At 45.7% G+C, this 21766-nt stretch overlaps 1 protein-coding gene across 1 annotated transcript in view; it reads left to right on the top strand.

The window, feature by feature from the left end:
• LOC130127186 (putative uncharacterized protein MYH16) overlaps positions 1–21757 on the top strand; it is a 36947-nt gene extending 15190 nt beyond the window's left edge. Inside the window, exons 8-23 of the mRNA XM_056296757.1 lie at positions 1551–1637; positions 2551–2796; positions 3667–3784; positions 5111–5238; positions 6425–6621; positions 8144–8276; positions 8751–8967; positions 9282–9418; positions 9608–9711; positions 10035–10227; positions 10453–10656; positions 12377–12502; positions 18651–18821; positions 19681–19881; positions 20655–20801; positions 20999–21757. Coding sequence (XP_056152732.1) covers positions 1551–1637; positions 2551–2796; positions 3667–3784; positions 5111–5238; positions 6425–6621; positions 8144–8276; positions 8751–8967; positions 9282–9418; positions 9608–9711; positions 10035–10227; positions 10453–10656; positions 12377–12502; positions 18651–18821; positions 19681–19881; positions 20655–20801; positions 20999–21151 — 2562 coding nt within the window. The 3' untranslated portion in view covers positions 21152–21757. The remainder of the gene's footprint in view (positions 1–1550; positions 1638–2550; positions 2797–3666; positions 3785–5110; positions 5239–6424; positions 6622–8143; positions 8277–8750; positions 8968–9281; positions 9419–9607; positions 9712–10034; positions 10228–10452; positions 10657–12376; positions 12503–18650; positions 18822–19680; positions 19882–20654; positions 20802–20998) is intronic.
• The last annotated feature ends 9 nt before the right edge of the window (positions 21758–21766 follow it).

Here is a 21766-nt window from a genome sequence, read left to right as displayed (position 1 = left end):
ATTATAGACTGATAAAACTGCTCCATGTGTGTTTCCACCGGGTTTGAGCGTGAGAAGGCCTTAGACGGTTTTACCAGGATTTTTACTGTCATTCAGAAACTGGCATTTCTTGAGCTATAAATATTTCAATTTTGGTAGGGCATGCAACGTAAAATTTTGCCAAACCATCATGCGGATTGACAAGACCATACCAGATCGGTTGAGGCTCCATACAGGAACGGTCAAGGCCCGGGTTAACAACGGCCGCCATTGGTGCTGTACCCTCACAGGGTACCGATGGGAACTGTAAAATCCGCTGTGGTGACCCCTGAAATACAGGGAACAAGCCAAAAGACGAAGAAGAAGACGAAGACGATATTTCAGTTTGGTGCAGATTGATGTATCAATATGCAAATACATTTTGTGTTATCTTGGTAATGCACGGTTCAGTTTAAACCTAAATTTAAATCTAAGTTTATGCCCAACCCGGTATAGATGCAGGCTAAGCTAACTGCTAGCCCATGCAGACTGGCAGTTCCGATAACACCGAGGGTGGTCTGGTGGTGGCCTCGCCTGGCGTTGACTGTGGTGTTTTTGGCGTCGTCGTGTGAAGTGCCGGGAGGTGTGTCGAGGTTGTCGGGCTGGGAGAGCTGGCATTGGATCGGCTTGGGGAGCTTGGTCTGCTGTGTCCATTGGGCCCAAGGACCACGGCCCTTGGCTGGACCTGCACCCGAGGAGGAAGCACCGAGGGCGGGGCAGGCTAAGCTAACTGCTAGCCCATGCAGACCAGCACTTCCGACAGTCACCCTGGCTGGTTTGTTCCCTTGGACTGTGATTTTTTTTTTTTAAATTCTTTTTAAAGTTTGGATATATGTGTTAGTTTAGATATGTGTGTTCTTGTAGTTTTCGGATGTGTTTTTGTCTTTGTGTTGCGGTGCTGTGCTGTGGGCTAGGGGAAATGATATTTCATGAAATGAAATGACAAATAAAGTGGTCCTGATTCCTGACATTATGCAGTGTGGCTAGTTGTCTGTGAAATCTTTTATGTTAAATATGTTAAAACCCAGCATCACAGCAAAACGGAAGTCTGTCATCACTGACCAGTGAAGCAAACAGAGGATGACATCCACAGGAAACAGACGTTCATGGACAATATTTGGTCTGTGTAACAGGATCTCAGCCCTGCTGTGCTCTGATTGGATACCTGCTACTCCTCTGACCTCTGAGGACACCCCTTATTGTCGGCTGTCAGTCACACTGTGAACTCCTGCTGGTTAAATATCCTGTGCTAAAACAGCTTATGAGCTGAGCATCCTCTTCGACTCTATCACGGTTATTCTCGGTTTTCCGAAACGCCCAAAAGAGTGTTTTGATGAGTCAGATTTGAAGTTACTGTCCAATGAATACGTACTACCAGTGAATAACTATTATTTTGATGATGCTAGCTACTGTGCATGGTGTGCTTTTTTATTAGTTTAGCAAGTATCATCAAGATGAATGTACCTGTAATATATTACCTGTTTGTGAGCTGGCTACCCATCACCATTCTAGAATGTTCTTGTGGTCGCCAGGTGGAGAAACAGAGGGCAGATCTTACCAGAGAACTTGATGACCTCACGGACCGACTGGAGGAGGCTGGAGGCGCTACCGCCTCACAGGTACCCCGTAAATGCACCCCCACACACACACACACAGATCATCCTTAAATCCCAAAGCAGTAGCCTAAGCTTTACAAAAGTAATAATAATGAATTTTACATTGTGCTTTCCTCCAAGCAAAAGAGATTTAACAGTAGAACAAGGGGCAGATACAAGCTAAACAAGTCAAACAACAAGAAAAGAAATACAAAACAGACAGCAGAGGTGTTGCTGATAGGCCAGAGTGAGTGAACGGGTGGGTTTTTATGCAGGACTGACAAATACGGAGAGATTCACTATTAAGGAAGAATGGAAAGAGGGAGTCACAGAGGGTGGGTGCAGCTACCAAGAATGCCCCGTTGCCAAAAAAAAAAACTGCACAGGAAGGTTGTCAGTATGAGGGAGGTGTTAGGTCTGGTAAAATACATAACCTCTCTTATCATAACTACTGTCAAGGTAAGACCCTTAATATCTAATTGCCTCTAATTGAGCTACCACCAGGGGGCAGGTGGCAGTTTCACGCGGCATCTCTCTTGTGTGAGCAAAGCCTGATTTGAATTTAACGTATCTGCAGTGGCGCAATGGGTTGCAAGCTGAAAGTGAGGTAATCACAGCACTTGCCATTGTTCACACTGGTCCTGTTGGGCTGTCTGGGTGCATCTCCTACATTAACCAACTATGTGCTCAGCTTTGCGTGCCGTACCACAGCCAACTGATGTTTTGTGTATGCTGCCACTCGTCATTTCGGAGAATACTGCCACATGTAGATGAGAATGTGTTAAGTATTAATAATCATTCATGCCACACTCTAGTAGTCAGCAAGTGTAAATCAGGCATAACTGAAGCGAGGCATTGATGGAAAGGACCACATTTTGCCCTGTTGGCCACGTGAAGAATTGATAATTACAGATACTCCTCACTCTATGATTGATAGCTGGAGGTGAACAAAAAGCGAGAGGCGGAGCTCCAGCGTTTGAGGCGGGACCTGGAGGAGTCCTGCGTCCAGTCAGAGGCTCTGGCCGCGTCGCTAAGGAAACGGCACAGTGATGCAATGGCTGAGCTTCATGAGCAGTGCGAGGCTCTGCAGAGGACCAGGGCCAAACTAGAGAAGGAGAAACAGAATCTGAGGATGGAGGTGGAGGACCTGGCCGCATCCTTGGACACATTGCAGAAAGCCAAGGTTAGTGAACTCTGAGGCTTCAGCTGTTGAGGTTTTGAAATGACCACTGGTCATGTTTGTTTATCCTTCACAATATGTATGTCGTGGTCTGGGGTTTGTAGCCGCTTTTTCCTTGGGAAGGGTTTCTCTAACCATATAAACATCCAGGATAAAGCTTACTCTTATATAGTGTGTGTGCTAGAGTGTAGTAAATATATCCAATTTTGTATATATGTATATCCCCACCTGCCACCCAATGACCGCTGGGCTAGGCTCCAGCATCCCCGCGACCCTGAGAGTAGGATAAGCGGTTTGGATAATGGATGGATATATAAATATATAGGTTTCCTCTGGGTGCTCCAGTTTCCTCCCACATTCCAAAGACATGTAGGTCAGGTGAATCGGCCATACTAATTCGTCCCTAGGTGTGAATGTGTGTGTATGTCGGCCCTGTGATGGACTGGCGGTCTATCCAGGGTACCTCCCCTCCTGCCGCTCAATGACTGCTGGGATAGGCTCCGGCATCCCATGACCCCAACTGGGATAAATGGCTTGGATAATGGATGGATGGATGATAAACCCACTCAGCTCATAACCCTGTTGACAGGCATACTTGTAACTCAAAGGCGGATGAAACTGACACCTGATGACTTTATCTGCTCTTTCAATGGGCAGTTATTATTTGAAGAGGGCTGGTTAATGCAGATATTCACTTTTCCAAAATTTAAACGCCTGCATAACATAAGAAATTTCTGGAGACAAATTAGATTTTATCCTACATTTCCACAAATCATTACCCCTGAACCAGGTTTTGACGTCCTGCAGGGGCCCTGACCTGCAGGTCGAGAACTGTAACATCTTCTCTGCTGGTGTGTTTGTGTTGCACGGCAGGCATCCACAGACAGCCAACTGAAAAAACTGGAGGAACAGCTGTCAGAGGCCCACAGCAGGGGTGACGACCTGCAGAGGGCGCTCACTGAGGTCAATGTGGCCAAGAACAGACTCACAGGTACGACGGCATTATATTAAATACATACCTGACAGTGTTCTTACAGTTGGATTGAAATTGAAACATTAATATTTTCTAACTTCACCTATTATTTTAATCAACATGCATTTTGTACTGTCTCTTCTTGCTGGAAAAAAGATATATGTGAATAACTTTGTTAAAAGAAACACTCAATGGTAGGGAAAGTGCTCAACAAATAAGGAGCAAAATAATCCAGTGAGTCAAGTAAATTCTTTATATATATATATATATATATATATATATATACACACACACACACACACACACACACACACAAACACACACACACACACACATACCACTGGGGCAATTTGTGTATCTTTGAAACACGTGTAGTGTGAAAAATACCCATAGAGGAAGAAAGAGAGAGAGAGAGAGGAAGAGAGAGAGGAAGGGAGAGAGGAAGAGAGAGAGCGAAAGAGAGAAAGTGTGCAAGAGAGCGAGGGAGAGGAAGAGAGAGTGAGAGGAAAAGAGAGAGCGTGAGAGGGAGAGTGAGAGGAAAAGAGACAGTGTGAGAGAGGAAGAGAGAGACAGAGGAAGAGAGTGTGAGAGAGGGCGAGGAAGAGAGAGCGCGAGAGAGGAAGAAAGAGTGAAAGAGCAAGAGAAAGAAGGGAAGTGAGAGAGGAAGCGCGAGAGAGCGAGGAAGAGAGAGCAAGAGAGCAGAAGAGAGAGTGAAAGAGAGCGAGAGAGAGGAAGAGAGAGAACACAGACATTAAAGAGAGAAGAGAGGGAAATGGAAGAGAGTAAGGTTTGATGTGAGGGATGTAGTGCAGAGAAAAAGAGTAGTGATTTTTCAGCAGAGATACAACCTGACAATCATCTATCATGTATGATGTCGTATAGCATAACAGTGATGTGGTTGTGTTTGTAGCGAGGTTAGTCCGTTGAGGAGCAATGGAAGTCAGATGCTGGATGTGAATATCACTTACTTGGAAGGGAAATCATTTTCAGTCTGGTAATTTATTGAGGTATGGCAACGGCAGTCAGATGGCCTCATATTTCCTTGAAACCTGCAGTATTTGTTTTTCTTAAAGCCTTCCTACTAAGTCTTTTTTGAATCCCATCTGTTTCCGTAGCTATAATCCCCGTAACATATTCCGCATCCTCAATCATAGTCATATAAATGAAATATAATCAAATTGCAAGGTTAAGAAAAAAAAACACGTTTGTAATTTCACCCGGCAATTTCTTTTCATTCAGCAAATCTCATTTATTTAACCTAGTATACCCCTTTATAGTAAGAGTGCTAAGTATCTACCCTCTGTTGTGACCTTATCGGTGCACGCTTCGCCTGCTTCCTGTCAGCTGAAAATGCCGATCTGAGCCGACAGCTGGAGGAGGCAGAGAGCAGAGCTGGCCAGCTCAGCCGCTCCAAGACGTTAGTCCAGTCACAACACGAAGAACTCAAGAAACAGCTGGAGGAGGAGGTCAAGGTGTGTGTGTGTGTGTGTGTGTGTGTGTGTGTGTGTGTGTGTGTGTGTGTGTGTGTGTGTGTGTGTGTGTGTGTGTGTTCGTTCTACAATTCCACATGCACATGACTCTGTTCTAGCTGCTTATCCTAATTAGGGTCGCGGAATGCTGTGGCGCCTATCTCAGCAGCCATAGAGTGGAAGGCGGGGAAACACCCCGGACGGGTCGCCGGTCCATCTCAGGGCAGACTCATTCACACTTAGGGACAATTTAGGAAGTCTGATTCACCTGACCTACATGTCTTTGGACTGTGAGAGGAAACCGGAGCACCCGCAGGAAACCCTAATGAGGATAAGTGGCTTGGAAAATGGATGGATGGATGGATGGATGAATCTGTTACCTGAATTTTAACCCTCATGTTCGGTTTACTAATATAACAATGAATGTACTGTTTAGCATTGACATTGACCCAGGCCACCTTTGGAATTTATCTCAATACAGATATCAAATGTATGTTAGAAAATACCCAGCATTTCTTCTCTTCGTCTCAAATAAATGGGGATGCAGCAATACGAATACCGGTATCGAAAATCACTCGAGACTTAAATCCAATCCCAAAATAAAAAGCAAAATGGCTCAATTTACCGCATTTTAGACACATAGAAGCCCATGTCTTGAGCGATGGGGAGAAAAAACCCTAATTCTATCTCAATTATTTGTCCGTCAACCCCAAATTAATGGTCGAAGTGCACTGTTCAGCAAAAGTAATGGATTGGATCAGGACTCGGCATCAGCCAGCACTTAAAGAGTCATACTCAGAATCGGTATCAGGAGTCGAAAAATTATATTCCTGCATCCCTACAAATAATAATTACAACGCAATTATTAAAATGGGTCGACGTGAGCAGAACACAAGGGACTGAAATATTTTTGGGCAGAGCAAACACTGTGAGGTCTGGCTCACTCGGCTTTACAGCAGACCAGATCCACAAGAAAAACAAGGTCAATCACGTTGTACTGCTACATTCTATTTAGTTTATTAAGGTAATTTCAGTAACAGATAATTAAAGCAGAATGAGAGATCTCTGTTATGCCCCGCCCTCTTTAGCGCTCTGACTATACAGAGCAGTGATGGGTAGAGGAAAAAGAAACGGCCTGTGTGCTTCCCTCCATGTCGGTGACGTGTTCCTCCCTGTCTGTCCTCCGCAGAATAAGCAGGCCCTGAGCAGCACGCTGGGCACGCTGAGGCAGGAGTGTGAGGTGCTGAAGGAGCAGATGGAGGAAGAGCAGGAGAGCAAGCTGGAGCTGCAGCGCCTCGTCTCCAAGCTAAACAGCGACGCGACGCACTGGAGGACCAAACACGAGGCCGACGCCATACAGCACGCCGACGAGCTGGAGGAGGCCAAGTGAGGGGAACGCTTTGACACGTTTTATTCAAAAGACTTACCCCTGGGCTGTCCGGGTAGCGTAGTAGTCTATTCTGTTGCCTACCAACACAGGGATCGCCAGTTCAGATCCCCGTATTACCTCCCGCTTGGTCAGGTGTCCCTAGAGACACAATTGGCAGTGTCTGCGGGTGGGAAGCCAGATGTGGGTATGTGTCCTGGTCGCTGCACTAGTGTCTCCTCTGGTCAATCGGGGTACCTGTTCGGGGGGGGGGGGCTGGGGGGAATGGCGTGATCCTCCCACGTGCTACTTCCCCCTGGTGAAATTCTTTACTGTCAGGGGAAAAGAAGTGGCTGGCGACTCCACATATATCAGAGGAGACATGGTAGTCTGCAGCCCTCCCCAGATCGGCAGAGGGGGTGGAGCAGTGACCGGGACGGCTTGGAAGAGTGGGGTAACTGGCCAAGTACAATTAGGGAGAGAAACGGGGAAAAAATCTAAAACAAAAAAACATACCCCCCGTACCCTCGCCACAGTCTTATCACATATACGACAACGGACTTTAAAGAGTAGCTAAACACCAGACAATTTTAGTGAGTTTGATGACATCTGCTGGTTAAAAATCATGTTAAAAACATGGCAGGCTGGTCTCGGTACTTTGTGATGTTAGCATAGCAGGATAAACACAGCTGCAGATAAGAACATAAATAATGGCTCTGTTGTATGTAGGTGTACCAGCACACCTATAATTGACAGACAGACAGACAGACGGACAAATCAGTTGTCAATAGTACTGTCAATACTGGTTGTTTGGTACACCTATATCCAACAGAGCCATGTAAAGCAGTTTTCAGCAACAATTAACAGGACCATAGTGAACAGCAAGTTGAAGGGAGCAGAGATGAAAATCTTTTCAGTGCAGTGGTGTCTTCTCTTGGAAGGATGCTCCCAATGCACTTATTCACTTCTGAGGGGGAAAAAAATACATGATACAGTATAGCGGCATGGTGGTGCCGTGGTTAGCACGGCCACCTCACAACAAGAAGGTCCTGGGTTCGAACCCCGGGGTTGTCCAACCTTGGGGGTCGTCCTCTGTGTGGTGTTTACATGTTCTCCTCGTGTCTGCGTGGGTTTCCTCTGGGGGCTCCGGTTTCATGCCACAGTCCAAAGACATGTAGGTCAGGTGAATCGGCTGTACTAAATTGTCCCTAGGTGTGAGTGTGTGTGTGTAGGCCCTGTGATGGACTGGTGGCCTGTCCAGGGTGTCTCCCCGCCTGCCGCCCAATGACTGCTGGGATGGACTCCAGCATCCCGTGACCCCAATTAGGATAAGCAGCTTAAATAATGGATGGATGGATGATGCAGTATAGCGACCATGCAGAACCAACCCAATTCCACCAGTCCAGTGTCACAAGAGATGAGATGATACAATGCTTTTCAAAGCAATTCTTGCGATGTATCCTAAAGTTTTGTGTGTGTGTGTGTGTGTGTGTGTGTGTGTGTGTGTGTGTGTGTGTGTGCGTGCGTGCCTGTGTGTCACAGAAAGAAGCTGTCGTCTCGGCTGCAGGAAGCTGAGGAGGCTTTGGAAGCCACCCAGGCCAAGTGCTCCTCTCTGGAGAAGACCCGACAGAGGCTGCAGGGAGAGGTCGAGGAGCTCTGCATGGACCTGGAGAAGGTAGAGCAGCAGGATAATTACATGTCTACTGGTGTCCCATAACCCTCCCCTCTTCAGATCCATCCATGTAATAGTTGCATTTTTTATGCAGTTATGCAGTTGCCTTTGTCAGCAACACCATCAAGGACATTTATTTTCAGATTTCAGGAATATAGTATACAACACATGACACAGACAGACTGAGATAGCTGGATGGATGGATGGATGGATTGATGATTGATATTCTAGTGCCATCTTGGCTGAAAATCTTTGGCATAGCCAGTGCATGGTACAAAGAATGCTGCAGGTAGGAATTGAAAATACACTTTTAACAAGTAATAGCAAATTAATACAGATCAGCGATGAAAACAGAAGTTGGATCCACACTAAAGGCAGTCTACATCCAAAAACTAGCTAACTAACTACTGCACCATTGAGTCAATAGCCCCCAAAATCTGTCATCATCCCACAGTTATGCCGTGTCCCTCTCTCCAGGCCAGCGGCTGTGGCCAGGCTCTGGATAAGAAGCAGCGGCTTCTGGAGAAGCAGCTGGGAGACTGGAAACAGAAGTGTGAGGAGCTTGTGTCAGAGGTGGAAGGCTGTCAGAAGGAGAGCAAGCAGCACGGCACCGAGCTCTTCAAACTCAAGACGGCCCACGAGGAGGCCCTGGAGCAGCTGGAGGCCCTGCGCAGGGAGAACAAGGCCCACCAGGGTAAAGAGAGATCACATACTATAAAAATTAACAGCAGTAAACCCATACAGGATGAACAGTTTAAGGCCTCTTCACATAGAGGAGGACTGTTTGAAATTATTTGTAATATTATATTATAGCTGCTGTCTCTGTTGTATTTATTAACCGTAAAAGATATAAAATCCCTGGTCTCACAGTAAAAAGAGTTATCACATATTTCAAATTCAACAGGTGGGCTGTTGAATTTCTCTTCTAGGCCCCTGTAACATCAGTGAGTACTCTATAGTGTACTGTATAATGTGTTTGTCCTGCTTTGGCCTCCCTCCCTGAAACAGAGGAGATAGCTGACCTCACAGACCAGCTGTCGGATGGAGGGAAGAGCGTCCATGAGCTCCAGAAAGCTAAAAAGAAGATAGAGATGGAGAAAGAGGAGTTACAGGCCTCACTGGAGGAGTCTGAGGCTGCCTTAGAGGTACACAAACCACGGCTTTGCCTCCTGTTAGGTGCAATGTTGTTGTTTTTTTGTGCACTGGTGCTTATTGCATCCTGGGTCAAGAATTTTGAACTTTTTCATCTATCTATGTTTCTCTCTTTCTTCCATTCTTTGTTGTTCCTTCCTCTCGCCCTCCATCACACTCCACCCCTCCCTTGGTTCCGCGAGGCGGAGGAAACGAAGGTGCTGAGGCTGCAGTTGGAGCTGTCGCAGGCAAGGGGAGACTTGGAGCGGAGGCTACAGGAGAAAGAGGAGGAGATTGAAGCTGCCAGGTACCTCAAGCTCCCCCATCCTAAAACAAATTACTTCAACGAATTTCTTTCTCACTAGGGGGACTAACGCTTTTTCATACTCTCACTGACGTCTTTTTCATCCTCTGTTTTCTTCTTCTCACAATTCACAGTAGATTTAACTGTAAAGGTAAGCACTGTCTCTCTAAAGTGTTTTTTTTTCAAACTCCCTCTATCAACTCCATCTTTATCTTCAAACACAGCTACACCGTTTTAAGATATATTTAAGTGTGATGTATGGTGTATGTTTATTTCGTGGCATCCGTCTGCCTCCCCTCACTCACCTCTGTTTCAACCTCTCTCAGAAAAACCCACCAGAGGGCGCTAGAATCACTACAGGCCAGCTTGGATGTAGAGGTGAAAGGTCGAGCAGAGGGACTCAAGCTGAAGAAGAAACTGGAGGCCGACATCAATGAGCTGGAGCTTCAGGTTGACCTGCTGAACAAGAACAACGCAGAGCTCAGCAAGAATGGCAAGAAGATGCAGCAGCAGATTAAGGTTTGGTGACTCTGCGTCTCTCCATACTGTCCTCTCACTTTCCCTCTGTTTTCTGTTTGACGGCTTTTATTGCCTTCCACTTCTCCTTAATACAGAGGCCTTGTCTTACCTCTGTCCTCCTTCCTTCATTCACTTTCTCCTCTCTAAAAGTGACCTCCTCATCTCATGGGACAGTTATGATATACAGAGTGATTGTTCTTGCTCGCCACTCCTCCCTTGCCCCAGGAGTTTCAGGCCCAGCTGGAGGAGGAGGTGCGCGGCCACGAGGAGCGCAGGGAGGAGCAGGTGGTCGTGGAGCGACGCTGCCTCCTATTGGCCAGCGAGGGAGAGGAGACACGCACCGCCCTGGAGAATGCAGAGAGGGCCCGCAAAACCATGGAGATTGAGCTTCAGGAAGCCAATGAGAAATACAATGACCTCAACAACCAGGTAACATTTGGGTTTCTTTTACTTTAGTGTTTCACTGAAAAGACACTAATGTCACCTCAAAGCTGAAAATCTGTGATTTCTTGGATCTGGCCTCCCTCTGGCAGTGAGAATTACAAACAAGGTCACTTGGTTGCCGTCAGCTCAGCAGTAAACAGTTCCCACCTTGTAAAAATGGCGTCCTCGGACCAAAGCTAACACACAGGCAATCTAATGTATTACAAACTATATCAAACTGTATGGGAACACTGTTGTACTGGAATATTGATTGTAGAATTGGTAGATTACCAGTTCAACAGAAGCATCAGCACATCATCACCACGTTTAAATCTTTTTTCCTGCTCAAGTGGCAATGTCTTTCATTCATCCTACCTGGTCAAAACGTTCAACAGTGGTATATGGAGAGTACTAATAGTTGACAGCTGGTGGCAATATTAGGTGGGTGGGCTAACAAATGCATTATACCCATCAATAGTTCATGCTGCAGCAACAACAACATCCCATCCGAGATACCAAGTTACAGCAACGACGCTATATACCTTGTTAAATAGCAAGCGCTCTACAACACTATAGAAAAGTACCTACAAGAATGGCCTGATGCCAAAAACCTCTCTCTGTATCTCTCTCTCTTTCTCTCTCTCTCTCTCTCTCGCTTACACACATACACACATTTCTTAATTTTGTCAGATAAATGTTTCAAATCCATAATTCCTTATTGGGTCCAAGCTGTGTCTCCTCCGAAAAGCAAGCATGGGGAACAGCAAAGTGAATGCTTCACTACACTCACCATTAGCCAGTCCTTTTGTTGAAACCAAGTAACACAAAATCGCGATTTTGTGATTTGTCCTTTTGTGTTATTTGAACATAGTTTGGACGATGTGTCCCATCTCTTCACTTCCAATTTTTCCTCCAAAGACATCTACGAAAATGGATGATAAAGTAAATAATCCACCTGATTTATGCTAATGCCCATGCTCACCTTCCCCTCCCCACTCTTGCACATGTAACACCTCATTACACATACCAATACTTTGTACATCCACTGTCATTGGTCAAGGGCTAAATGACTTTAGCCCAAATGATCAGCAAATCGGGGGGCATGCCACGACACCTGTCACTCACTTAATACAAGGATGAATGGAAGCTGATGCTACTGTTTGGGCTGTAAAAATAAGCCCATTTAGATATATCCTGTGTTTTTCTAGTGACTATTTGTTGCTGTTGCTATTCTAGGTTCTACCAAAATTTAAAACAATCTGCTCTAAGGTTTTTTAACAATAATTTTCTCATCTTTATTGTAAAAGATAGGGAGGGCTTAGCCCTGTTAGCCCATTTATACCAGCTGTCCCTGGGCTCCAACTATGGTAAAGATGGATACCAGTCAGTATTATCTAACCCAACTATCTAAAGTATTATCTAACCCTGGTCCAGATGGATGAATTCCTTAATGGGATAAAATCCCCTGATTCCAGCTTGAAGAACAAACTAACTTACATAATGTTGTGATTCTTACAGCAGATCATTCAATCAAACTTTACTGATGTACATTTAGTACATCAGAATGCAATGCAGTGCACTTTACATTAGACCATAATATAGCATAACACAAGTTGATAAAAATACAAAAATGGATAAAGAAATATGTAAAAGAGAGAAAGGATGTAGAGTTTACAGCAAAGTGACCACATGAAGATAGCTCAGTTCTCCTCTCTCTGTCCTCCAGTTCCAGTCAGCCCTGAGCAGCAGGAGGAAGCTGGAGGTGGACCTGCAGGCTCTGCAGCAGGAGCACGAGGAGCTGCAGAGTGAGCTGAGAGCATCCACAGACAAAGCCAAGAAGGCCAGCTGTGAGGTAAAAGAAATGCATGGCATTTGATACTCAACCTTTTGTTAATCTGACACCAGCAGTTTTTAGGCTTGAAAATTAGCACTGTCACTGAAAAACAAGATCGTTGAGGTTTGATCTCAAGCGCTGCGTAGAGATTGTGTCCCCTTCCCCTCTTCATGTGGTTTTCTTTGGGTGCTCTGGTTTCCTCCCACAGCATATAGTATGTGCATGTCAGTTAATTGGAGACTACATTGCCTAAAGACATCATAAGCAGTATAAAAGTGTGTTGGTGCACTGGTTCTGCAATTGATTGGTTTCTCTCTGAGCTCTGTCAAAAGTATGCTGGGTGTAGCGGTGACAGTTCTTCACACACCAGAGGTCACCAACTCTTCAAAAGAATATGTGATCAAGCTTGTTTAAGGTACCAGACTCTGATCCTAAACCAACAAGTAGGGTGGTCTCAGATTTCAGGCCGTACTTAGCATACCCAGGGAATGAAACTCTTTTGCATTCCAAAGGCTTAAATTAATGGCCTGTCGTAAATAACTTTGGCAAATTTGGTCCAGCCCTCCCAGGGGCTGCGCCCGAAGAGGAAACACCGAGGGCGGGGCAGGCTAAGCTAACTGCTAGCCCATGCAGACCAGCAGTTCCGATAACGGTCTGGTGGCAGCCTCGCTTTGTGTTGACTGTTTTTGGTGTCATCGTGTGGAGTGCGGGGAGGTGTGTCAAAGGTGTCTGGCTGGGAGAGCTGGCATTGGATCGGCTCGGGGAGCCTGGTTTGCTGCGTCTGGTGGGCCCAGGGACCACGGCCCTGCCTGGAGCTGTGCCCGAAGAGGAAATGCCAAAGTCGGTCTGACAGGATGTGGAAGTGGGGCAAGCTAACTGCTAGCCCATGCAGACCGGCAGTTCCAACAGTCATCCTGGCGTTTGTTCTCTTGGACAGTGATTTTTTTTTTTGTAGTTTGATATATGTGTTCATGTAGTTTTTAGATATGTGTTTTTGTCTTTGTGTTGCACTGCTGTGGGCTGGGGGAAACAATATTTTGTTTCGTTTTATATGTACTTGTGTACATATGAAATGAAAAATGAAATTGTTCCTGATTCCTGAAATGAGTTTCCACATCCTCACTTTCTCCCTTCTTTTCGGTGACAAAGGGATATTATGAATGGCCTTATTGTTGAATATAAATATGTATTTCTTTCATAATTTTAAATGTCTGTATATTGAATTATGAAGTATTTGATGTAGTCTATACTACGTCATGTTTTGATGACTGAATGACCCACACAGAGGGAAATATTAAGCATTTTGTGTTAATAAGTCAATTCAAAAGATAGTCATATCATGTTTCAGCTCTTAAATCAGTGGTTCTTTAACTTTTTCTGTCATGCCCCCCTTTGGAGGAAGAAAATTTTTTCATGCCCCAACAAAATGGTGACAAAATGGGCAAAGTTTAACTTTATTTAAATAACATCAAGATCATGAACACTCCTTTCACTTTTCTTTCAGTAATTTCTGTTGTGCAAATAACAAACACAAGTTCCACTTCAACTTAATCAAACCTCTTTTCGTGACATTTGTCACGAGATTGCTCCATCAGTCTGTGTGCTTTTTCAAAAACAGAGAAAATTAAATAAAATTAAAAATCACTTTGCTAGAACAATAACAATGAAGTTCAATCTGTGCAAAAAAAAAGAACAAATGCAGATATTTGGGGAAAACAGTGAGCAAGTCAATTTGTGAGAGCTCAAGTCTTATCACTGCATTAGTGGCTGCAATGAGCCTGTTTTGCACCGCACATCTTTTCAAAATGGGGTTGCAGTCTTGATACTGTTTTAAGTGAGGCAGCAGCAGAAAAGCCCATCTGACAGAGATAGGATGTGGTGAAGGGAAGCAGAATGCCCACAGCCCTCTGTCCTATGAGTGGATACTCCCTCTCTACACCAAGCCAGAATTCACTCAGTGTCTGGGCTGTAAAGCTCAGTGTCAGGGTGGAGTCAGATGTCATCTCAATGCTCAGGGTGGAGTCAGATGTCGTCTCGATGAACTGGTCCTCCTCAGCAGAGCTGAAATCAGCAGGTGCTGCTGCATTGAATGGATCTGCCACCCAGTCATACTGAGCACTGTTGTTTGGGAAGTATTTTTGAAAGAATCCTCTCAGGGAAGAGATGTGCTCCTTAAGACATGAAGTCACTGTGGTGGCTCCAGAATCACTGGTTTCAACAAATTCACTCAGATTCTCAAAGATATCAGTATTTCCTTGATCAAGTCGCCTGCCCCACATCTCAAGCTTTCGAGTGAATGCACTGATCTTGTCTGCCAGGTGAGGAAGGTGCATGTCTCTGCCTTGAAGCTGAAGATTTAATTTATTCAGCTTTCCAAATATATCGCTGAGATAGGCCAGTTTCATCAGAAATTGTTCATCACTAAACTTGCTTGCAACTTCATGCATGCGCTCCTCCTCCAGAAACACCTGAATTTCCTCTCTGAGCTCAAAGACTCGCTACAACACTTTACCTCGCGAGAGCCACCTAGCCTCGCTGCGAAACAACACAGGGGTCTTGTTTTCATGAAACTGACCACGCTAACAACATCGGTCAAAACCTCGTTTAGCTCAGGGCTAATGTCTGTGAATGTTCTCATTCATCCAGGTCATGGTTATCCAAAGGAGTTGAATCAAGTGTAACTGGACTTGGTATATATCCGTGAAGACGTTTCGCCTCTCATCCAAGAGGCTTCCTCAGTTCGTGCCTTTCTGCCTGCAATCCCTTCATTTCCCCTGCCATGGTCTGTGCACCATCTGTGCAAACGCCTGCGCAGTTCTCCCAGTTCAGCCCATGTTCTGTCAGGTAACAGTCCAGAAGCCAGAAGAGCTCATCAGCTGTCGCTGTACTTGGGACGTACTTGCAAAACAGCAAGTCCTCACACAGTGACTGACGTGACAACGTGAACATAGGCAATAAACAAGCAGTCTTTATTGCTGCCCATAGCCTCGTCCACTTGTAAGGCAAAACGTTTGTCTTTCAGTTTTTCAACGATTTGTTCTTCAAGGTCATTGGAAATGTTGCATATATGTCTTGCAACTGTATCATTAGAGGGACAGCCTTCAATTTTGCAGCACTTGTCTCATCAAACATAGATTTGTTTTTCCTCCTTTTTCTACCCAGTTTTACCCAGCCAATTACGCCACTCTTCCGAGCCGTCCTGATTGCTGCTCCACCCCCTCTGCCAATCCGGGGAGGGCTGCAGACTACCACATGCCTCCTCTGATACATGTGGAGTCACCAGCCGCTTCTTTTCACCTGACAGTGAGGAGTTTCACCAGGGAGACGTAGCGCGTGGGAGGATCACACTATTCTCCCCAGTTCCCCCTCCCCCTTTAACAGGCCCCCACCCCCCCCCCCGACCGACCAGAGGAAGCACTAGTGCAGCGACCAGGACACACCCACATCCGGCTTTCCACTCACAGACACGGCCAATTGTGTCTGTAGGGACGCCTGTGTGCCCCCCCGGGGGGGGGCACACACTTCAAGAAACGCTGTTCTAAATGCAGCTTAATGAGCAAACCGACCGAATATATGTACATAGTTTAACATTGCATCATCAAGGCAGGTGATGATGTGAAACTTTTAACGAAAGTCCTTCAGTGTCTGCCCGCCAGTGCACATTAAGGTTTTTTTTTCTATAAACCTGTGATTCTGAAATTAAAAACGTGACTTCGTGTGGCTCATTGCACGAAGGAATTTAATACCTTATAATTTAAATACTCAATTTCCCGTCGGGGATGAATAAAGAAATCTGATTCTGGGTCTGATTCTGAATCATGCTGGTCTGAGGCCTGGAGCGACACCTCTCCCATCAGCAACAAGTAGCCACACAAACAAGCAACCCAGATTCCCCGACGGCTCTCCCATCATCCGGTAAATCTGACTGGCACTGGATGATAGTGCAGGAAGGAGATTATTATATATTCCCATCGTCTGAGTCTGTCTTTAGCGTCTCTTAATAACGGTTCAAACACTGCCATTACCAAATGCTAGTGATTAAATAATACTGTGGCTCATACTTGGACCCAAACGGAATCTGTGGCATTTAATTATGCCTTTTCCAGGCCTGTCATCATCAACAGCCATTTAGCCACATAAAAAGTGTATTTTAGAAATTCAGGCCACTTAAAATGTGTTCAGTCCAGATGTGAGTGCGCCAGTATTTGTGAAAAATGAGCAGGACAGCACAATAGCTAGGACATTCACTGGGGCGGCACGGTGGCCCAGTGGTTAGCACTGTCGCCTCACAGCAAGAAGGTCCTCGGTTCGAACCCCAGGCCGTCCCAGGTCCTTTCTGTGTGGAGTTCGCAAGTACTCCCCGTGTCTGCGTGGGTTTCCTCCAGGTGCTCCGGTTTGCTCCCACCATCAAAAAGACATGCGTGTTAGGGTTTATGCCCCTGGGCAAGGCAATGGAAAGAAGAACTGGAGCTGGTCCCCGGGCGCTGCAGCTGTCCACTGCTCCTATACAGTAGGATGGGTTAAATGCAGAGAACACGTTCATTGTAACCTGTAACCTGCAATCAACATATAACATCCATGTGTAAATACACACACAAACAGGTGGCATGGTGAACCAGTGGTTAGCACTGTTGCCTCACAGCAAGAAGGGCCTGGGTTCGAACCCCAGGCCGTCTCAGGTCCTTTCTGTGTGGAGTTTGCAAGTTCTCCCCGTGTCTACGTGGGTTTCCTCTGGGTGCTCCGGTTTTCTCCCACCATCAAAAAGACATGCATGTTAGGGTTAATACTTCTGCTTGTGCCCCTGAGCAAGGCAGTGGAAAGAACTGGGGTTGGTCCCTGGGTGCTGCAGCTGCCCACTGCTCCTATACATTAGGATGGGTTAAATGCAGAGAACACATTTCACTGTAGCAATACAATGTTGAATAAAGTCGTTTTCTTCTTTTAATCATCATTATTGTTTCAAAAATGCACCTTAAAGTTTAAATACTCTATTCTGTTGCCTACCAACACGGGAATCGCCGGTTCAAATCCCTGTGTTACCTCTGGCTTGGTCGGGTGTCTCTACAAACACAATTGGCCGTGTCTGTGGGTGGGAAGCTGGATGTGGGCAGGTGTCCTGGTCACTGCACTAGTGCCTCCTCTGGTCGGTCTGGGCGCCTGTTCGGGGGGGGGAGATTGGGGGGGAATAGCGTGATCCTCCCACGTGCTACGTCCCCCTGGTGAAACTCCTCACTGTCAGGTGAAAAGAAGCAGCTGGCGACTCCACATGTATCGGAGAGGGCATGTGGTAGTCTGCTGCCCAACCCTGGATCAGTAGAGGGGGTGGAGCAGCGACCGGGACGGCTTGAAAAAGTGGGGTAATTGGACGGGTACAACTGGGGAGAAAAAGGGCCAAACCCCCCCCCTCCAAAAAAAGTTTAAATACAATCTCTATACTATAAAGACTTTAAATAGCCTGTAGTAAGAAAGAGCATCAAGAAATAATCTCAAGTACAAATGGGGATATTAACAAGGCAAACATTTGTTTGATTTAAGCAGTTTAAGAAACACAATTGTGTTTGTGTGTGTGTCATTACCCCCATTCAGTTTATACATTAATTTCCCGTTTGTTATTTTGAGTTCTCGTTTTCATTTCTGTCCATTTAATGATCAATCAATCAATGATTTATTCATTGTTCATATTTAGTCAGTAATTTACTCATTTAGATTAAGTCTATACTCGGGTGTGTTTTGCGTGAGTACAACTTGATTTGGGGATTAAAGTGCTCCCTGTCACAAGGAGTCTGTCGAGCCTTTAGATTATTTGATCAGTCAGGCAACAGGGAGATTTTGTCCTTCTAAAGCCCTTAATCTTAAATTTGACTTCACTAATCCACTATCTCACCGCCTCCAAGTTCACCCCGAGGAGATCTTCCATCCGAGTCGGCCACACGGGACAGCCTCCGATACCCCGGTGACCCTGAAAAGAATTAAGTGGATCAATAAGGAAATAAATAAATAAATGGATTGATCCCGTTTTGATGCAAATAAATCATGGTAATGTGATTCTGTAGGAGGTGAATTTTGATAGTTGAACAAATTGATGACCCCATGTGTTTAACAGTAAGCTAATGTTTGCCTGTGTGTGCGTGTGTGTGTGTGTGTGCGTGTGCGTGCGTGCACGCAGACGGCGCGCGTGGCGGAGGAGCTGCGTCTGGAACAGGAGCACACACACCACCTAGAGAGGGTGAAGAAAGGCCTGGAAGCCCAAATCAAAGACATGAGCGGCAGGCTGGATGAGGCGGAGCAGATGGCTCTGAAAGGGGGCAAGAAGATCATCCAGAAACTGGAGGGGAAGGTGAGCACAGACAAGACACATGCACAGACAGTGCAGCAGCAGGCTGGGAAGGGAAAATGGATGACCAATCCTCTCCCCATCCTCAAAACTAATGTCCAGGTGCCCTTAAACAAGGCACTTAAATCCAATGTACAGCAGATTAGAGCTGCTGGTCAGGAGTAGAAGGGTTTGGTCGTAAATGGAAAGCCTTCATAGGGGAAAATTCAGATCTGTGTGATCTTCAGGCTGATTACGGGATCTTTAGATCCTGTAATCTTTAGGCGGCACGGTGGCGCATTGCTTAGCGCGGTCACCTCACAGCAAGAAGGTTCTGGGTTCGAGCCCTGGGGTAGTCCAACCTTGGGGGTCGTCCCGGGTCGTCCTCTGTGCAGAGCTTCCATGTTCTCCCCGTGTCTGCATGGGTTTCCTCCGGGAGCTCCTGTTTCCTCCCACAGTCCAAAGACATGTAGGTCAGGTGAATCGGCCATACTAAATTGTCCCTAGGTGTGTGTGTGTGTGTGTGTGTGTGTGTGTGTGTGTGTGTGTGTGTGTGTGTGTGTGTGTGTGTGTGTGTGTGTGTGTGTGTGTGTGTGTGTGTGTGTGTGTGTGTTGTCTGTCGGCCCTGTGATGGACTGGCGGCCTGTCCAGGGTGTCTCCCCGCCTGCCGCCCAATGACTGCTGGGATAGGCTCCAGCATCCCTGCAACCCTGAGAGCAGGATCAGCGGTTTGGATAATGAATGTATGAGTGTGAAGCAGGGCGATGGGGGTAAAAGAGTGTGTGTTCTCAGTTTTGAAAAAAGGTAAAGATAAATAAAAGTTCAAATGTATACTGTCTACATGCCTACGATATACAGAACAATGTATATTGGTTATATACAGGTGAAGGAGCTGGAGCTGGAGTTGGAGTCTGAGCAGAAGCGCCATGCCGAGACGGTGAAGACGCTGAGGAAGAATGAGCGTCGCCTGAAGGAGCTGCTTTTCCAGTCCGAGGAGGACCAGAAGACCCAGCAGCGCCTGCAGGAGCTGATGGAGAGACTGCAGAACAAGATGAAGGCCTACAAGAGACAAGTGGAAGAGGCTGTACGTCATCTTGTCTCTTTTCTTGACCCTCATTGACACAGCGCTGACCTGTGGCTTGTTAGGTGGCAGGCATTTTGCTCCACTGGTTGAATTTACTTGGGGTTTCAAATGGACGTAAAACCATTTTTGAGAAGCTAATCTTTCTTCTGATTTTCACCCAGATTTACTAACAGTTAGTGGTGGCGTTGATGCCATTATGAAAAGAGGCGAATTTGTTTTACTAACGCCGCATTATGGCTTTTTGTGTGTGTGAACTGCGGTGGACACAGGTCCACAAACATTTCCCGAGTTTGACCCAATGAATACGTATTTTTTTGTGTGTGAACTAGAAGGCACAATATTAAAGGTGACCTGCAGAGTTTTTGGCCACTAGGAGTGCTGCTGAGCACAACAACAACACTAGCATCACAGCATCCGGTGCAAACATTGTAATTCTCAAAATGTAGAAATCTAAAAGATTTCCTGAACATCTCTGAAGGTAAAAACTTGTCAGTGGTCAGTGACAAAAGTTTAGCAACGTACTTGATGCACACACAAGTGAAATTATGAACGTAAACAAACCCGTTTTTATGTGGAAAACTCTGCAGTTCTGCTTTAATTGGCTAATTGCAGTGGAACTGTTTTGGAGCTCATTTGAATACCAGCCAGTAGTGAACTGCTCTTTTGAGAAGGTGTGCTGTTTGTTTGCATGTGTGGGTAATACCTGTCTGTTCTCATCACATACAAAATATGTCCTCGATCTCAACTTTGTTTTGTTGGCATTCTTGTTTCAGGAGGAGCAAGCGAACATGAACCTGGCGAAGTACAGGAAGACGGTACATGAGCTGGACGATGCCGAGGAGCGGGCCGACATCGCGGAGTCAGCCCTGACCAAGATCAGGACGAAGAACCGAGGCAGCTTTGGCAAAGGATACTCGTCTGTGAGTCCTGTAAAACATGTTCGTGCTGCTGTTTCATGGGCTGGGGCTTGGTTGTAAGGGATTATAACGTCAGGTGTCAGTCTGTGAATGTTGTAACTGAGGGCTGGGTTTCCAAGGCAAATCTCAACATTAAGGTGACCTTGTAGTAGCACAGTGTAATGTCTGAAAAAGTCTCTGGTTTGTTGTTGGTTTTTCAGGGTTACAGCACACCCTACCCTGGGTTAGTGAGGTCCCCCAGCTCTGCGGGGTCGGAGGGCCGGGGTGAGAAGATCATCAATGACGACAACGAATCCGTCAGCTCCCTCATCCCAGCATATCTCAACTCTCTGAAGAAACTCATGATTGAATAAACTACACATGGTGAGGATAGCCGGGTCCGTGACTCGCCGTTGGAGCACGGTGCCAGTGTACTGCATGATGCCATGTCATTTTGGCTCCTCCTCGATTTGAAGAGGAAACACACACTCATATGAAACTCACTATCAAGCTTTAAATTTCAGCGAGGTCAATATTGTAGCGGCACAACACATGTAGGTTAACCAAGCCTACAGTACAGTCAACTGCATCTAGATTGTTCTTACTCATTTTCGCTTGTGTTTGATGATTGTACTTTTTAAGATTGTCCAGTGACAAAGTCATCTAATAAGGCGTTATTTACAAAGACTTAAGCTTTCATTCAGCATATTTTTATATCCAATTCATGATGCAAGAATTTGTATGTAAAAACAAATTTGACACACGAAACTTGTAACTGCCTTGGCAGAAAGTGTTAAACATTTCTACTTCTAAGTTTTACTATGAATGTTCATGACCAACTGAAATCATGCAAAAGATTGTCATCTTTATACGAAGTGCGTTATTGTTTTCACAAACAAACAAAAAAGAAAAGAAATGGATCCTACCTGCAAAGTCAAAGTTTATTACTTGTATTATCACATCTTTATTACTACCCAGAATCATAGCAA

The sequence above is a fragment of the Lampris incognitus genome, chromosome 17, assembly GCF_029633865.1.
Source record: "Lampris incognitus isolate fLamInc1 chromosome 17, fLamInc1.hap2, whole genome shotgun sequence".
Classification (NCBI taxonomy): Eukaryota; Metazoa; Chordata; class Actinopteri; order Lampriformes; family Lampridae; genus Lampris; species Lampris incognitus.
This window is presented reverse-complemented; position numbering and strand designations above follow the sequence as displayed.